Source organism: Cibotium barometz, chromosome 45, assembly GCF_041138505.1.
Source record: "Cibotium barometz isolate CiBa-2024 chromosome 45, ASM4113850v1, whole genome shotgun sequence".
NCBI lineage: Eukaryota > Viridiplantae > Streptophyta > Polypodiopsida > Cyatheales > Cibotiaceae > Cibotium > Cibotium barometz.
Window position 1 is genome coordinate 10,718,818 of NC_141090.1, and position 16,606 is coordinate 10,735,423.

General features: G+C 46.4%; 2 protein-coding genes across 2 annotated transcripts in view; both read right to left on the bottom strand.

Moving 5' to 3' along the window:
* EGY2 (ethylene-dependent gravitropism-deficient and yellow-green-like 2) overlaps nt 1-16,606 on the bottom strand; it is a 111,276-nt gene that overhangs the window by 10,146 nt on the left and 84,524 nt on the right. Inside the window, exon 9 of the mRNA XM_086783025.1 lies at nt 11,003-11,156. Within this exon, the coding sequence (XP_086639151.1) occupies nt 11,003-11,156 (154 nt within the window). The remainder of the gene's footprint in view (nt 1-11,002; nt 11,157-16,606) is intronic.
* On the bottom strand, nt 11,551-14,363 carry LOC147612422 (uncharacterized). The gene is made up of 4 exons (XM_086783024.1): nt 13,052-14,363; nt 12,592-12,937; nt 12,324-12,485; nt 11,551-12,200 (listed from the first exon to the last, which is right to left on the bottom strand). Exons 1-4 carry the CDS (start codon nt 14,284-14,286, stop codon nt 11,748-11,750), a joined length of 2,196 nt encoding a protein of 731 aa, XP_086639150.1. The 5' UTR covers nt 14,287-14,363; the 3' UTR covers nt 11,551-11,747.

The window sequence follows — 16,606 nt, forward strand, 5'->3', positions numbered from 1 at the left end:
ATGCGTGGAAACTCATCCTCAAGCATGCGGCCCATACTGACACAATTTGAACCATTGTCAGTCACAACCTGCACAATATTTTCCGGCCCAACTTCCAAAACAGCCTCACGCAAATGGCGCCAAATGAACTCTCCTGTAACCACTGTGCCTGGCTGGGATGCATCAATGGCACGCAAAAACATTGTGCCCTTGCAAGAGGACACCAAGATGTTGTACACACTTCTCTTGCGTACATCTGACCACCCGTCACAAAGCAATGAGCAACCATACTTTTCCCAAGTCTTCCTTAATGGCTGAATTTCGTGATGCACCTGTGCACGCTCTCTGCGTAGCTCTTTAGTGCGCATATCCTCATAGTTGGGTCCCTCCCACTCGTACCCAATCCGACTGACGGCACGCATGGCACATTTCCAACGATTTGTGCGTAGTATGTTGAAAGACAAGGCACATTGTATGAAGAGCTTAGTGAGCTCTCGAGTTGCCTCTTTCACAGCCTGCTTTTGAAAACCTGCTTTGATATTGCCTCTCTTGAGAGACCCCACAACCGGCAATTTAGAACGAGCCGCTACTGGCATAGAGCTCGTACCTGCATACACACCACCTGCAAAGGAATCTTGGCTTTCAGCCACATGAGTTTTCCCCCTCTTTGCCACTGCCTCGGAGCTCTCTTCTTCCTCGACACCTGTACCTGTGTTAGAGTCTACAACCCCTTCTTGGATTTTCTTCCATTCTTGTAGACTGTCATACACAGCCTTTGGTACCCTGGGACAAGCACAAATGCCCTCACCCTTCAAGCCAGACAAATGGGCTTTGATGCGGGTTACACTCCCGCCGGTCACTAATAAGCAGAAATTGCACTTCCACTTTTCGGCCCCAGACCCACCGTATCTTCCAAGTGAGGTGACATGGGCCCATACAGCATCACGATTGCGACCCATCTCGATTCTGTAAAAAGTTCAAGAAAATTTCAGCCTTCAAAGTTCAAACTTCAGGTTAATTTTCAGCCTTATAACTTTAATCATAATTCTGTAGTTCAGAGAGAGAGAGAGAGAGAGAGAGAGAGAGAGAGAGAGAGAGAGAGGGTGTAAATACTAAAGAGAGAGAGAGGTGTGTAAAGAGGACGTGTGACGTGTGTGTACAGAGAGAGAGAGAGAGAGAGAGAGAGAGAGAGAGAGAGAGAGAGAGAGAGAAATACTAAAGAGAGAGAGAGGTGTGTAAAGAGGACGTGTGTGTGTAGAGAGAGAGGGGGAGAGAGAGAGAGAGAGGTGGAGAGAGAGAACGTGTCACGTGTACGGTGTGACGTGTGTGTGTAGAGAGAGAGAGAGAGAGAGAGAGAGAGAGAGAGAGAGAGACACGACAGCAATGCAGCACGGCTGTAGCCTGTGTGTGTGTGTAGAGAGAGAGAGAGAGAGAGAGAGAGAGAGAGGTGTAGAGAGAGAGAGAGAGGCAAGTCAGTGGTCACTCACGAGTCACGCTAGAGTGCGCACTGCGAGGCTGGCCGCTGGACGCGTGAGAACCTGTGCGCCGGCGTGACTTCGAAGATGCAGGCTGCTCGGCGCTCGCACAGAAACGCACAAAAACGGCAGCCACGTTTTTTTTAACGTGGATATTGCAGTTTTGGGGAAAAAAAAGTCAAAAAAAAAAAAAACTCGTTTCAAAAACAACGAAACGTTTCGAAACGTTTCGTATGCCTCAGGGACAGCGAAACGCGTTTCATTGCTACTATGTTGTGCATGAAGCTACTCTAGTATGAGGTGTCATGACATCATCATGACATAAGCATGATGTCATCACGTGATCTAAGCATGATATCAACATATGATGCAAGAATGATATCACCCATGACATCATCGTATGATGTCGTTGGTCTAAGCTTATGCAAGAGTTTGATTTTGAGATCTGCTATTAGATAGGATCTACCAACAAAGTGGCAGATGGTTGAGTAGAATCGGCCATGTGAATTAACTTTCAATTGTCCATCAGTCTAACCTATTTAACTCTCTCAAGGACTTGTATCCTCGTGATCGATTCATTAAGATATTGTCTAGGCTAGGACGGCCCCTATTTCTGTTAGTATGACGGAGTGTTCTATTCGAAATGGTTTTCTCTTCCGAAAAGAAAAGGTCTGCGTATATGATGTCGATGGTGCAAGGATGTTGATGGTGTGAGGAGTCACATCATGTTTGAGTGTCATGACACGCCTTCTGCTAGGCGTCAGAGTGTGCTAAGGACTAAGCATTGGGTAAGAAGAGATTTCTTGAATGTTGATATTCAACAATATGTTTGAAATTGCCAACAATGCCAAGTCAATAAAGTTGAGCTCTCGAGAAACGGGGGCTTGTTGATGCCATTAGAAATACCTGGAATGAATGACAAAGTATTTCTATGGATTTTGTGGTTGGATTACCATGGATTCTGAGGGGGAATAATGCCATTTGGGTGATCGTTGACTGACTCACCAAATTGGCTAGGTTTATCCCTACAAAACAGAAAATCTCAACTTTGCAACTTGCTCATATGTTTACTGAGAAGGTGTTTAGCTTTTATGGCTTGCTAGTTAATTGTCAGTGACTGAGATCCAAAGTTTACTGGCATTTGTGGCATGAGGTGCTCTTGAAATTGGACAGTAAGCTGAGTATGAGTTCATCTGACCATCTTGAGTCTGATGGGCAAATAGAACATGTAAATCAAACCATGGAAGATATGTTGCATGCATATGTCTCTATGAGATAGCCTGATTGGAAAGATTAGTAGAGTACCCTTACAATAGAGCTAAGCATTACGCCACTTAGATGAGCCCTTTTATGCTCATGTATGGCTTTCAGCCTAGAGCCCTATGGATGATTTACTTTAAGAGAAAGTCCGAGTCGGTGTTGCAATTGATTTCTTGAAACAACACCAAGACATGCTAAAGTTTGCAAGAGAAAGCATAAAGAGATGTGCGATCGGCCAGATCCGCACCTCGTCCCATCAGCTGAAAGTGGAGATTGCCAGATATGGGCCTAGGGCGGCCGCACCAGAGGACAGGATATGCCAGCTCTGTCACACAAAGCCCGAGACAGAGGACCATTACATATGCTGAGGCCCCGTGTACTATGAGATTCGAGGGAGGTTCCACTGCCTCTTCCGAGCTGGGTTCGGACCACTTTCTAGGATCATGGACTTCTTGGATCAGAGATACCTGGGACTTTTTCTTCTAGAGCTCCGTAGACACACGGAGTCCTTAGTGAGATCCAGATCAGCTGTACTTGCTCCAGGACCAGCACAGAGAGCTCTCACCGACTTCTTCCATACCAACACTCCAAGGGCCGATCCACCCATCATACCCAGACCACAGGCTAGTGTAGGAGCAAGGCCGAGAGGTGTGACACTCGACAGAGCCACTGAGTTATGCAGAGCTCGACACCCCAGACCCCATGGCCCTCGCACACGGCCACGCCACCACAGGAAGATCCGGGCCATCGTCTCCCATCATCGCAAGACCTTTTCACGCCAGCTCAGTTTTACCACCTTGAGCACCATGTCACAGCGGCCCATGAGGGATGTATTAGGGTGATATGAGAGCTCTCTGCTCATGTACCTAGATCAGATTTTAAAGTTCTAGATTTTTGTTATCTTTCTTTATTACTATTTTGTACCCAAGATTATGTACCTCATGGATATGATGTAACCTTTTTGTCTCATAGGTCATTTTGGCCTTTTGAAGACGTTAATACAACTTTCTTTCTTCCTCTCTCTCTACAACCCTAAACCTGTGCCCCCCCTTCGCTGCCTGTCTACCTGCGCCCGTCCCCGCTGTCTGCCCTTCGCCCCCCCCCTTCGCTGCCTGTCTACCTGCGCCCCCCCCTTCCCCCTTTCGCTGCCTGTCTACCTGCGCCCCACTTCGCTCTCTCTCCCGCTGCCTACCCTACGCCCCCCCCTTCGCTGCCTACCCTTCGCCCCCTTCGCTGCCTGTCTACCTGCGCCCCCCCTTCGCTCTCTCTCCCGCTGCCTGCCTATTTCGAACTAGATGCAATAGAAACCATTGTAATTTAAACTCTTAAGAGTCTTAAGAGTTCATTTTGAGTTATTTTTTTTCAGTTTTATGCCTCTTTGGCATCGATACCCAGAGTGGAATGTAAATGGATGTACCTGATCTGTCCCATAGGTCGGATTCGGCCGTGGACGTTAATATAACTTTCTTTCTTTCTTTCTTTCTTTCTTTCTCTCTCCGGCTGCCTGCCTGCGCCCCCCCCCCTTGGCTGCCTGTCCCCGCTACCTGCCCTTCGCCCCCTTCGCTCTCTCTCCCGCTGCCTGTCCCCACTTCCTGCCTCCGCCTCCTCGTCGTCTCCCTTGCCACCCACCCACCCACCAACCCACCCACCCACCCACCCTTCCTTCCTCAGGCCCCCAAGGCAGCAACATAACTCTCTCTCTCTGCTGAATCTCCTCTCTTTCCCTTTCCCCTACATGACTTGAACCCCCCCCCCCCTCCCTGTTGCTGCTGTTTCGCGCTGGTGCCATGGATTAATTTTCAGTCCATTGGCTGTGGGAAGTTCTGCAAAAAGTCATGGTCAAGACCGAGTTTAAAGAGGAGCTCGTGAAGGTGGAGGACAAGCTCGGCACAATTATCAAAGAAAACAAGAAGATGGTCGACTCTTCTGTTACCGCAATCATAAACCGCCTCTCCAAACTCGAGAAGGGATTTGACAAAATCCAAGCGCTCGAAGAAAGATCTTCCAAGCAAGAGGCTGAGATTTCAGCCTTAAAGGAGGAACTAGTGGAGGCCAAATTGCATGCTAAAAGTCAAGCGGCTGAAATCTCAGCCCTCAAAAAGGAGTTGGAAGCCACTTCAAAAAGCAAGCTTGAGGATGGAAAATTTCAGCCTTCCTTTATTGAAGAGCTCAATACCATCAAGGAACAAATGAGGATCATTCGAAAGGAGGAGGAGCAACATAAAGAGAAGACATCTTCATGGGTGGAGGTGATCACAAAGACACAAAAGAAGATGGACGAGGCGGAGAAATGGATCGAGGTCGCCAAGAAAGGGAAAGGTAAAGAATCGCCACCCATCCCCACTCCCACCATCATCAACATGACCCTTGAAGAGGAGCAAAGGAGGAAGACCCGGGCCTTACATGTACGAGTGTCCGGTCTAAAAGACCGTGATGATGCGGAAGGGGAAACCAAGGAGCTCTTCCCTATGATGGGCATTGAAGCCACGCACACAAAGGCATGGAGAGTGGGAAAGAAGAGAGAAGGTAGTGGCGAATCTTCTAAGGAGAGAGCACTTATCATTCGTTTCCCCTCCATGGAAGCGAAGAAGGACTTCTTAAAGAGATGTCCTACACTCAAGAAGACGGGAATATTTCTTGGAGATGACCTCACACTCTCGCAACTTGCCCGCATGAAAGAAGTTATGCCTGAGATAAGGGCAGCCCGAGAGAAAGGGAAAGTGGCCTTCTATAGAGATGGTAGAGTGGTGATTATGGAGAGGCGCTCTTCATGACGGCGCGAGACCTATGGGACTACACTCAAAGTTGCTACTTGGAATTGTAATGGATTTCTACGCCTTGATAAGGGCAGCCCGAGAGAAAGGGAAAGTGGCCTTCTATAGAGATGGTAGAGTGGTGATTATGGAGAGGCGCTCTTCATGACGGCACGAGACCTATGGGACTACACTCAAAGTTGCTACTTGGAATTGTAATGGATTTCTACGCCTTGATGTAGGGGGCTTTTGAGGATAGTTTCACTGGGAGGGAGTGAGACGCATCAGGCTCCTGGACAGTCCATGCCACATGTTAGTGGATACCGATGGGAGACAACTTGTAGACAGGAGACTCGTTCAGAGCATAGAGGACGGGGCTCAGGAGGAGTGGTAGTATTGTTTAGAGAGGAGCTACAGCCACTGATACATATAGTCCGCAGAGATGAGCACGCTAGGTACATGTGGGTTAGACTGCGGGCAGAGACGGGCAGATATCTCTACATTGCTATATGCTATTTTGCTCCTAGTACATCAGTGTATGCATCACCTAGCAGGCAGTCTCCCTTTTCTATTTTGGATGATGACATTTGGGAGTTCTCCAGGGATGGTGACATCATTCTCCTGGGGGACTTCAATGCCAGGACCGCCCATAACCAAACAGTATTTTATGATACCTCAGAGGAGATGTTAAGGGAGCTTGATGTCAGGGATATGGGCCTATCTAGACTCTCACAGGATGAGGAACATACAGTGTATGGGCGGTATTTGATAGACACGAGGACTGCACATGGATTGGCCATCCTGAATGGCCTACAGAGATTCCCGACATCGGGCGGTTTCACTAGCTTTCCACATCGGCATGGTGCTAGTACAGTGGACTATGTTATGGCTCAGCCCAGTCTCATTCCCTCTTTTCAGGATTTTATGGTAGGCACTAGGCCGGTTGGAATAGCAGTGGATCATGCTATCTTGTCCTTCACTCTCACATTTCAGTACAGCACCGCTCCATTGGGACAGGTCTCCACACACACTCGTTATACCTTTACGAGGGAGACTGACACCGTGTACACAGATGAGATATACAGACGCTTATGTGCCGAGGAGCCGGGACGGCCATTAGATGAGCTCACTCAGATATTGATAGAGACGCTTCATGCTGCAGCATCAGAGGCATATCCCCATAGTCAGCCTACACGGAGACAATCTGGGAACATGCCCCAGAACAGTTGGTATGATGAGAAGTGTAGAGAGATGAGGATCAAATTACAGAGAGAGGTGCTCATGGGTGTTACCACTCACACACAGTCACGGATTACCTTCCGGCACCTAGTGCGACGAAAGAAGAGGGCTTATCTTGCTCAGTTAGAGAGAGATTTGTATCAATTATTACTGAGTCAGGACTCAGGCGAGGCATGGAGACTATTCCATGAGCATTCACCATCACCAGCCATTACCTCCACAGAGATTTGGGGTGAGTATGCAGCATCCCTGTACACAGCACGAGGACAGCCGCCCCTGCCAGACCCATCGGAGCCATGCCCAGAGACGTGCTTTCTTTACTGCTGAGATGGTAAGGAAAGCTATTGACAGGATGAGGACTGGGAAGCATATGATCATGATGGTTTGGTAGCAGAGCACTTTATTCATGCCAGAGATATGCTTGCAGAGCTTATTGCTATGATGTTTAACCGAGCCATGTGTGAGGGTTTTCCCGAGACTTGGAATACGTCTACGATTGTGCCTATCTTCAAGTCAGGGGATCCCATGCTTCCTGGGAATTATCGTACCATCATGATTGGTCACACATTGGCTAGATTATATGCATCTATTCTTGAGCAGGAGTTGAGTAGATGGGCAGAGAGAGAGGGCATACGTGCATCAGGGCAGGCAGGGTTCAAGAGAGGTTTCTCCACTCTTGATCATATCTTGACACTCAGAGCTATTATTGAGGAGGGCAAATTATATGGCAGGAGGATTTATTGTTGCTTTGTGGATTTCCGCAAAGCTTTTGACACGGTACCGAGAGCCAGACTGATGCGCAGACTACAGGAGATGGGAGTGCCCACAGAGCTGATTTGGGGAATCATGGCTTTATACAGGACAGTTGTGGGGCAGGTACGTACTACTCAGGGTATATCTGAGATGGTTCACTCCACTATTGGGGTGAAACAGGGCTGCCCCCTTTCTCCCACCTTATTTGGGATGTATGTGGATGAGGTTTCGGACTATGTAGAGCAGGAGGGTGACAGAGGAGCACAGCTAGCAGGGACATGGATTCCGCTGTTATTGTATGCTGATGATATTGTGCTGATCTCAGATTCTCCAAGGTGATGGTGTTTAACAACACAGCACAGTGGGTTAGGAGGTCAGTACCCACCTTTACATATGGTCAGGAGACAATGGAGTATACAGATGCATATACTTACCTTGGTGTGGTTTTTAGTGGCCCACTATTTTCCTTGAGGAGAGCAGCGGAGACCAGATTGACCAGAGCTTATGCAGCATTGGGGAGACTAGAGAGGATGTGTTCGCAGGTTCAGTTTCAGGAACCTCGAACAAAGCTCTGGCTCTTTGACACTTTGGTCACTTCAGCCATGCTGTATGGAGTGGAGATATGGGGACCCTCAGTGGATCACCACAGCCGAGCTGGTAGCACTGATGGATGGAGACGTATGGAGAGGCCCTTGGTTTCTATGATTTCCCGGATGATTAGGGCCAAGGCCTCCGTACCACATGATATTATCCGTGCAGAGATGGCTGCCCCCCATTGGTAGTAGAGGCACTCACTTGATCAGTCTCCTTTATACATAGCACTTGGGTGAATGGGAGAGTTAATTAGGGTTAGAGTTCATGTGGGAGACATACACAGAGAGATTAAGGGAGAGAGAGAGAGACATATGTGGGGATAAGTCAACTCATGAATGATTGAGTGTGTGACTCCCCTATCACACATGTATATTGCACTAGTACACATAGTGCACTTAGTACATTAAAAGTACTAAGTGTACTATGTACTATAACTTATGGGCTTGTACACACTATAAGGGTGGACATAATGCCTTTACCCCAACAACCTCCCACTTAAAGGCAAAGTGCCCTTAAATGAAGGAAAAGAAAAATCAGCATGTACATGATAATATAAAAGGCCATATCAAGGCTGAAACTGGCCTCGTCCAATGCCCATCAAGTGTCTGCAATGAGCAAACCGCTCCGGAGGCAAACTCTTTGTCAACAGATCAGCCGGATTGTCATCCGTATGAATCTTAACAAGCTAAATTTGCTTGTTCTCTATCACCTCTCTGATGAAGTGATACTTCACATCCACATGCTTCGTCTTTGCATGAAAGACAGGGTTCTTTGCCAACTTGACTGTCACAATGCAACAATGGAATATCCCCTGTATAACCCAAATCAACCACTAACCGAGATAGCCATAATGCCTCCTTGCAAGCCTCTGTGGCTGCAATATACTCGGCCTCTGTAGTAGATAAGGCTGTGCACTCCTGCATCCTGGATATCCAGGACACAGCACCTCCTGTGAATGTAAACACATAACCGGTAGTAGACTTCCGGTTATCTGGATGACCGGCATAATCCGAATCTGTGTAACCATGCACTAATGCATCCTGTTTGCCAAAGCAAATGCACATATCCTGTGTGCCCTTCAGGTATCTCATGACACCTTTCACTGCTTCCCAATGCTTCTTGCCAGGGTTGGCCATGTATCTACTAACCACTCCCACTGCAAATGCAATGTCCGGCCTAGTAGCAACCATGGCATACATGAGACTGCCACAAGCTGAAGCATACGGAATCTTGGCCATATCAGCCCTGTCTCTATCCGACTGTGGGCTGTCCATAGCACTGAGTTTCACATATGGAGGCAAAGGAGTACTAGTCTTCTTCCCCCATCCATATTGAACCTCTGCAAAACTTTGCCAATGTATTCCTTCTGAGACAAATACAACACATGCTGATTTCTGTCCCGAAGTATCCGCATACCCAAAAGGTGATTTGCATCACCCAAATCCTTCATATCAAAGGTTTGATGCAGCCTCTTCTTCAATGCATCCATCTCTTTACGAGATTTCCCGGCAATCAACATATCATCAACATACAAGATGAGGATCAATAGATTGCCATCCAAAGCTTTCTTGGTGTATAAGCAGTGATCTATGTCACTTCTCCTGAATTTCTGGGATTTCATGAATGTATCAAATTTATGATACCATTCCCTTGGTGCCTGTTTGAGCCCATAAAGACTCTTTTTCAGCTTGCATACAAGCTTCTCCTTTCCATTCACTGCATAACCCTCTGGCTGTTGCATATATATCTCCTCATGGAGATCACCGTGATATATGTATATATATATATGTATATATGTATGTATGTATACATATATACATACATATATATATGTATATGTATATATGTATGTCTGTATACATATATACATACATATATATATGTATATGTATATATGTATATATATATACATTTATATATGCATCTCTCTCTCTCTCTCTAATATATATACGTAGATGAATCCAGGAACATTCCCAAATTCACCTGTTAGGAACGTGCATGTTATGTACTCATGGTAGTCAACCCACAAGACTATATAACTATCAACTCCATTATGCATAGTATGGACTAGATACTATGACATCCCCACTAATGTCATCAGTGCCCAATAGTGGGTGTAACTCTGTATCAAGATATGCTCTCACACACGCACTCCACACACACACACACACACACACACACACACACACACATAAGAGCATATATTCAGACAAAGGCCTTCGTACTGAGTTTCTGTCAAACCTCCGGAGATGCAAGGCACACTCAGTCATAATGAAGCCTAGCACTAAGGGAAGTAGCAAATAGAAAGAATTAGTACAACAAATAAGTAGTTGATAGGCCAAATGCACCGCTAAAGATAGAAATAATTAGCACAATATCAATTGGCCGCAACTCGTACGAAAACTTCACAATGTGAAATCTGCATGTCCGCTAATACGGCTGAATTATATACCTAATATATATGTAGAGAGAGAGAGAGAGAGAGAGAGAGAGACATGAAGCGTCTACTAAAGACCCAATGGGCCTATGAGACCAAAGTGATACAATAATGTCCATGGCATATCTCATCAAGAGAGAGATGTAGAATGATGTATCAACCAACATAGCATGCCCCTATTGGGTACATATAAAAGTAATAAGAATAATACATCAACCAACTTGACATGCCCCCATTGGGTATGTATAAAAGTAGCAAGAATGATACATCAACTAACTTGGCATGATGGCCCATATCCATCATGGGCTAGTTTGTTGGCCCTTGGGGAAGTGTAAACTAGCAATTTGAATTTTTGGCAATGCACGTCCCACAGCCTTGTGCAAGTGCACTTGTCAAATATAGACACTGAAAGTTGATTACTTAGCAAAGGAAACCTCTGTAGTCATCACTTGTAGCATAAGTATTGGCAAAAGAGAAAGTGCTCAAAATCATACAAGATGCTTAACTCATACCTGCCAACTGGGGACAAAATATGGTGCACCAAGTTTAGCTCCAACGTTTCTTGCAGCAAAGATGTGACCTGCTTCATGTGCTGCTAGTGTCACCAATGTCACCAAAGCCCCTGGAACACCTTCCAATAGAAGCTGGTAGTTTCCTAATGTCGACCTGTACAAAATAGGAAGATAGCATAAATAATTTATGTTGCATATATAAGCCATATCCCCAATTAAACTGTCATGAGAGATTTTTGTAAGAATTATCATTCTCTTTTGCATCACTGACAATGGAACAGCTTAACATCCAGTCAAGGTGGTTCCAAACGTTATGTACTGTACGGATCCGTACGTACTGTACGTTGTTTGGTACGGAAAAAAAATTTAAGGTACGTAAAAATACGTACTATTGGTAAAAATACATAAAAATACATAAAATCTCAGAAATTTCAGCCACCTACATTAAATTTCAGTCCATGTCCACATTGACATATAAAACTTTCGAAATAGAGACACAACAAGGTCAAAAACCTACTAATTCAAAAGTGAGAAATTAGAATCACAAAGTCGTCAATCATACTTAATAAGTTAATCGTACTTAATACTTAATACTTATTACTTAAGACAAGTCACATTGTCACAAGTGAGTCGTGACAACTCACAATTCACATCAAGAAATGATGAAATTTGAAAATGAGTCTATGAATAATGACAAAATGTGCCATGTCCATACAACACCAAATCAAAACTAAGGTAATCCAAATCAAAACTCATCATCCGATGAGGATGATGACCCTGGAGAATCAAGCATATAACCCTCCGTGATGACATTGCCCTCGTCATCATACTCAGGCCCTGTCATCATGGGCACAGGTGGGTGGGCTGCCTCAGATGTCCCTGTCCCTGTCCCTGTCTCTGCATCATCCTGCTGGGTAGTGTGAATGAGGCGAACGGCCTCATTCGCACGTGCTCGAGGAGTCTGAATAGGCAGCTTCCCTCTCCGGGCGCCTCTCCGGCCAGAACTCTCTGCATCTGCAGGTCCCTCATGTAGCTGAATTTTATAAGCTCGGGCTCTCGATCTCGTCACCCGCCTGTCTACACTCTCCAGCTCTCTATGCAGGAGGCAAAGAATCTCGTCTTGCTCATCTCTCAACCGTTGCTCTGCCTCATCAATGGTGGTAGGATCTGGGACCAGCTTGAGACGTGTTGGATCCACCTATTCAACATAAAACCAAAGAGAATGCGGAGTGTCAACGACTCAACTTTTTGTATACTATAGTATAAAAGCTATGTTAATGGGAGGCCAATCCCCACAAGAGAATGAATAGGATAAACTCACCTGTTTTGGGGTGCCCAAAGCATGATAAGCTCGTACGAGCTTCATGTTGGCCCTACAATAGACCAGTCTCTCTAGTTGAGAGGTGCTCAAACGATTGCGTATCTTTGTATGTATGAGCGAGTAAGCGCTCCAGTTGCGCTCACAAGCACCTGCTGAACAATCCTGCACTCCAATTCAAAAAAAGTGCTTCATTCATGTGAGCTTAGCAATTCCCAATAAGCTTCACAAGACTAGTTCATAGTCCATAGTACATACATGATATACATACCTGAGATAGCACTCGCAGAGCTATATCTGTAAGCTGTGGAAGACCCTGTCTTCCATAGTTTTGCCACCAAGTAAGAGGAAGCTTGGTGGCCTCTGGTCTAAGAGCAACAACTCTAGCAAATGAGGGTCCCAAGTTGTTGACCCAACTGCAGAGCTCCGCATCAATCTCCAATTGTTGCTCCACATCATACATACTATTAATGTATCTATCTCGTAAGGTGAGCAGCTCCCTATCATGAAAGAGAAGTGGCGTCTTGTAGAAAGGATGGAGGAATGCAGCCATCCCATGAATGGGGCGACTCATATACCCCCATCGATAATCCACAATAGCCAATATATCATCTCGGCTGCAAGAGTAAAATAAACAGAGAAGTAGAGCAATTAGTAAGTCAAGACTCAAGACTCAAGAATCAAGAATCAAGATTCTGTAATCGGCCATCAAGAATCAAGATTTTACTTACCAATTCTGTGTCAGGGACGTACAGGCTGCAATATGACTCTTCATCTGCATGAAGAGGTGGTACACTAAGCCCAAAGTGGAGCCCTCCATGTCTGTGACTCGCAGAAGTACAAATACTGGCTGCAAAGCCACCAAGAGAGTTTGCACATCCGTCCAGAGGGTCTCATCCAGTATCCGTCTCTGTATGTATTTGGTGGGCTCTGTCTGTGAATGATACATATCTCTCCACTTTGGATCCACAACTGTCTGTAATAGTGGATCTCTCAATTTGAAAAGCCTGTGTACCACCAAATACATATACGCAAATCTTGTCTTGGATGGCCGCACCATATCTAGGTTGCTGTGGCTCCTAAAGATAGCCAATGCCTGCTGCTTCTTTCTGAAGAATGTAGTGATCTTCGTGGCATCAGAAACTGTGGGTTGCACCCAACTCAGCTTGCCTATGTCCTCCATAAGCAAATCAAGGCAATGGGCTGCACAGGGAGTCCACACAATGCGAGGAAACTCCGCCTCCACCATGTCTCCCATTGCCTTGCAATTAGCAGCATTGTCTGTTACAACCTGCACCACATTCTCTGGACCAACTTCAACAATTGCCTGGCGAATGTGCTGATAGATACTCTCAGCAGTGATGCGTTCGCCTGCCTTCCCAGCATCCACAGCGCGTAAGAAATATGTACCAAGACATGAAGAGACAAGAATATTGATGATGTGTCGTCGCCGTGTGTCACTCCAGCCATCTGAAATGATAGTGCAACCAAATTGTTGCCAACCTGCTTTCACTGGCACCAATGCCTTGTCTATCAAGGCCTTTTGCTCATCAAGCATCGTGGTGCGCATCTTTTTGTACTCAAGCCCTGACCATGACTCCGTGTGTCCAACCTGGGCTATAGCTCTGACCATCCTCTTCCATTGGTCAGTCCTCAAAACATTGAAGGAGATATTGCACTCTATGAGAGTGCGAGCAATCTCCATCTCAGCCACCTTTTGCCTTTCTTTGACCCAAGACTGTGCATGCACACGAGAAGGCAAGGTGGTTTGCCTTTTCGTATATGTATCACCCTCATTCTCATCTTGCATGACAGAAGGCCTCTTTCTCGCACACGATGCCTGCTCAGAAGAGGCAGGCTGAGATTCATCAACCTGCGTGGATGGACCAGCCAAGTCCCCAAGAAGAGCATCATGAAGCGCATCCTGTGTCTCTTGTGTGCCTCTTCCTCTTCCAGCTGCCCCCATTGCAGGGAAATTTTCAGCAATCAACTGATCTCTCAATGCTTGTGGCACTCTCTTGCACCCAACACAATTGTTGGTGGTGCCAATGCCTGTGAGGTGCTTGATGACACGAGTAATTGTACTCGTGAGGGTGAAATTGCAGTACTTGCACTGCCATTGTCAAGTGCCACTACCTGCCTGCCCTGGAGTAGTCACAATGCGAATGACGTTTGTGTGCTCCTTCCAGTATGGGTTCTCTCGCTTCGGCATGATTGCTCTGACAAATTCAATGCACAATGCCATACAATTTCAATCAGGATTCAGCAATCGTGCAATGCATAATATTTAGTGGGCAGCTCAGGTAAGAGTGAGAGTGAGAGGGAGAGGGAGAGGGAGAGGGAGAGAGAGACTGACAGCTAAGTGCATGGTCCACAGATGGTGGCCTAAGGTTCTGAGAGAGAAAGAGAGAGAGAGAGAGAGAGAGAGAGTTATGTTGCTGCCTTGGGGGCCTGAGCAAGGGTGGGTGGGGAAAGGGGAGTGACTGCAGATTCGCAGAAGAACACAGAAGATACAGCATGGGGAAAGGGGGCCGACAACAGATTCGCAGAAGAACACAGAAGATACAACATGGCTAAGCAAAGGGACTCGGGAGGGCGGTGGCAACAAAGGGGGGCGAGAGCAGAAGAACACAGAAGCAAAGGGAAGGCCTGGGGGGGAGAGAGAGAGAGAGAGTGTACCGGAAGGTGGCGCTGGCGACTGTACGGAGCGACGAGTCCAGGTGCTATCGTCGCTGGCGGCAGTACGGATCGGCGAAACCCAAAAGAATGCGAAACCCCAAAAAAAAAAAACCTTTGTCGCAGGCGAACAACGAAAACCCCACCCCAAAAAAAAAAAACCACACGATCCGTACGTACGGATCCCCGTACTGTACGGATGTACGGTACGGAATGGATCCGTACGTACGTTTTGATCCAACCTTGCATCCAGTCATACTACAGTTCCACATTTATTTATTTATTTACTTATTTTTAAAAACTAAAGTATCAGAATTCATTTTGTCCTGATGGGGAACGGAAGAGAAGAGGAAGAGAGAGAAAAAAGTATAAGCAGACATTACAAGAGCACAAGAGCCTTTGATCCTAGGAAGGTTTGGGGGATGGGCATCAAAAGCCATTTGAATTGGTACCTGATCAGTGGGACCGACCACCAAGTTTGCATGTCAGTTAGCAAGAATATTCACTTGCAAGCCATCGTCTCTGATGTGATTAATCTCCTGTATTTTATGGAAGTTCATAAAATTGTTCCGATATTTTCTTCCCTTCTGAGCCTGTCTTTCATCCTGCACTTCAGTCACACCTAGAAAAGTCTCCTGAGAAAGGTTAGTAATTTCTCTACCTGGGCCCCTAAAATGGCCCCCCTGTCCTGGGTGATGAAGTTCACACCCTCATTCCAGAAGCAATGATGCAGATCTTCTTCATACACGCAATCCATGTCCAAGATAAGGAGCCTTCCCCATGCATTAAATCTGTCCCCATTACAAGGCCAGTGTGAGCAGTGAGCCATGGAAAAGAGGAAACCTTGCAGCTACGGTTGTTAATTAAACAATCAAAACTAGGAGTTGGCTGTATGTTGGGGTGGATGCACCCCTTCCTCCTCGTGATGATACGTGGCGTCCAAGCTATCCCATAAACAAAGATGGGATCCCGTGGCTGCCTGTATAAATAGAAAACGAACCCTCACTCCCTATTCTCCAGATGGATCCCCATTTTTGGGAGAAGGCAGGTGGCTACGGGCCCTTTGTGAGCAACCCACCCAATTCCAACAAAGTGGTATCAGGATAGGTCCTTAGCTGGTCACACATCGTATTCCTCCTCGTGGTGATACGTGGAGTCCAAGCTATCCCATAAACAAATATGGGATCCCGTGGCGGCCTGTATAAATAGAAAATGAACCCTCACTCCCTATTCTCCAGATGGATCCCCAATTTTGGGAGAAGGCAGGTGGCTACGGGGCCTTTGTGAGCAACCGACCCAATTCCAACAAAGTGGTATCAGGATAAGTCCTTAGCTGGTCACACATCATATTTCTCCTCCATCAGCTCCTAAAGCTAGTTGTGGTAAGATGCGAGGGCCCAGGTTTCTGCAGTTGTGACTGTGCGAGCTTCCGGTGTGTATGGCAGAGCTCACCATTCCGATAGCGCCATCAGTCATTGTGCTTTAATTTTCAGGTTTTTTCAATTTAATTTTATTTTATTTTATTTTTTTTGGGGGGGGGGGGGGGGGGGGGGGGGGGGGAGGGTGTATGTGTGTGTGTGTGTTTGTGTGTGGACAACTACCTCATGGAG

Bases quoted from the DNA above. Each gene is read 5' to 3' on its own strand.
- LOC147612422 (XM_086783024.1), bottom strand. From the start codon at position 14,286: ATGGGGGCAGCTGGAAGAGGAAGAGGCACACAAGAGACACAGGATGCG. The intron at 12,938-13,051 runs GTAAGTAAAATC...TTACTCTTGCAG, and splicing joins ACGTCCCTGACACAGAATTG to CCGAGATGATATATTGGCTA. The intron at 12,201-12,323 runs GTGAGTTTATCC...TATGTTGAATAG, and splicing joins CTTTGGGCACCCCAAAACAG to GTGGATCCAACACGTCTCAA.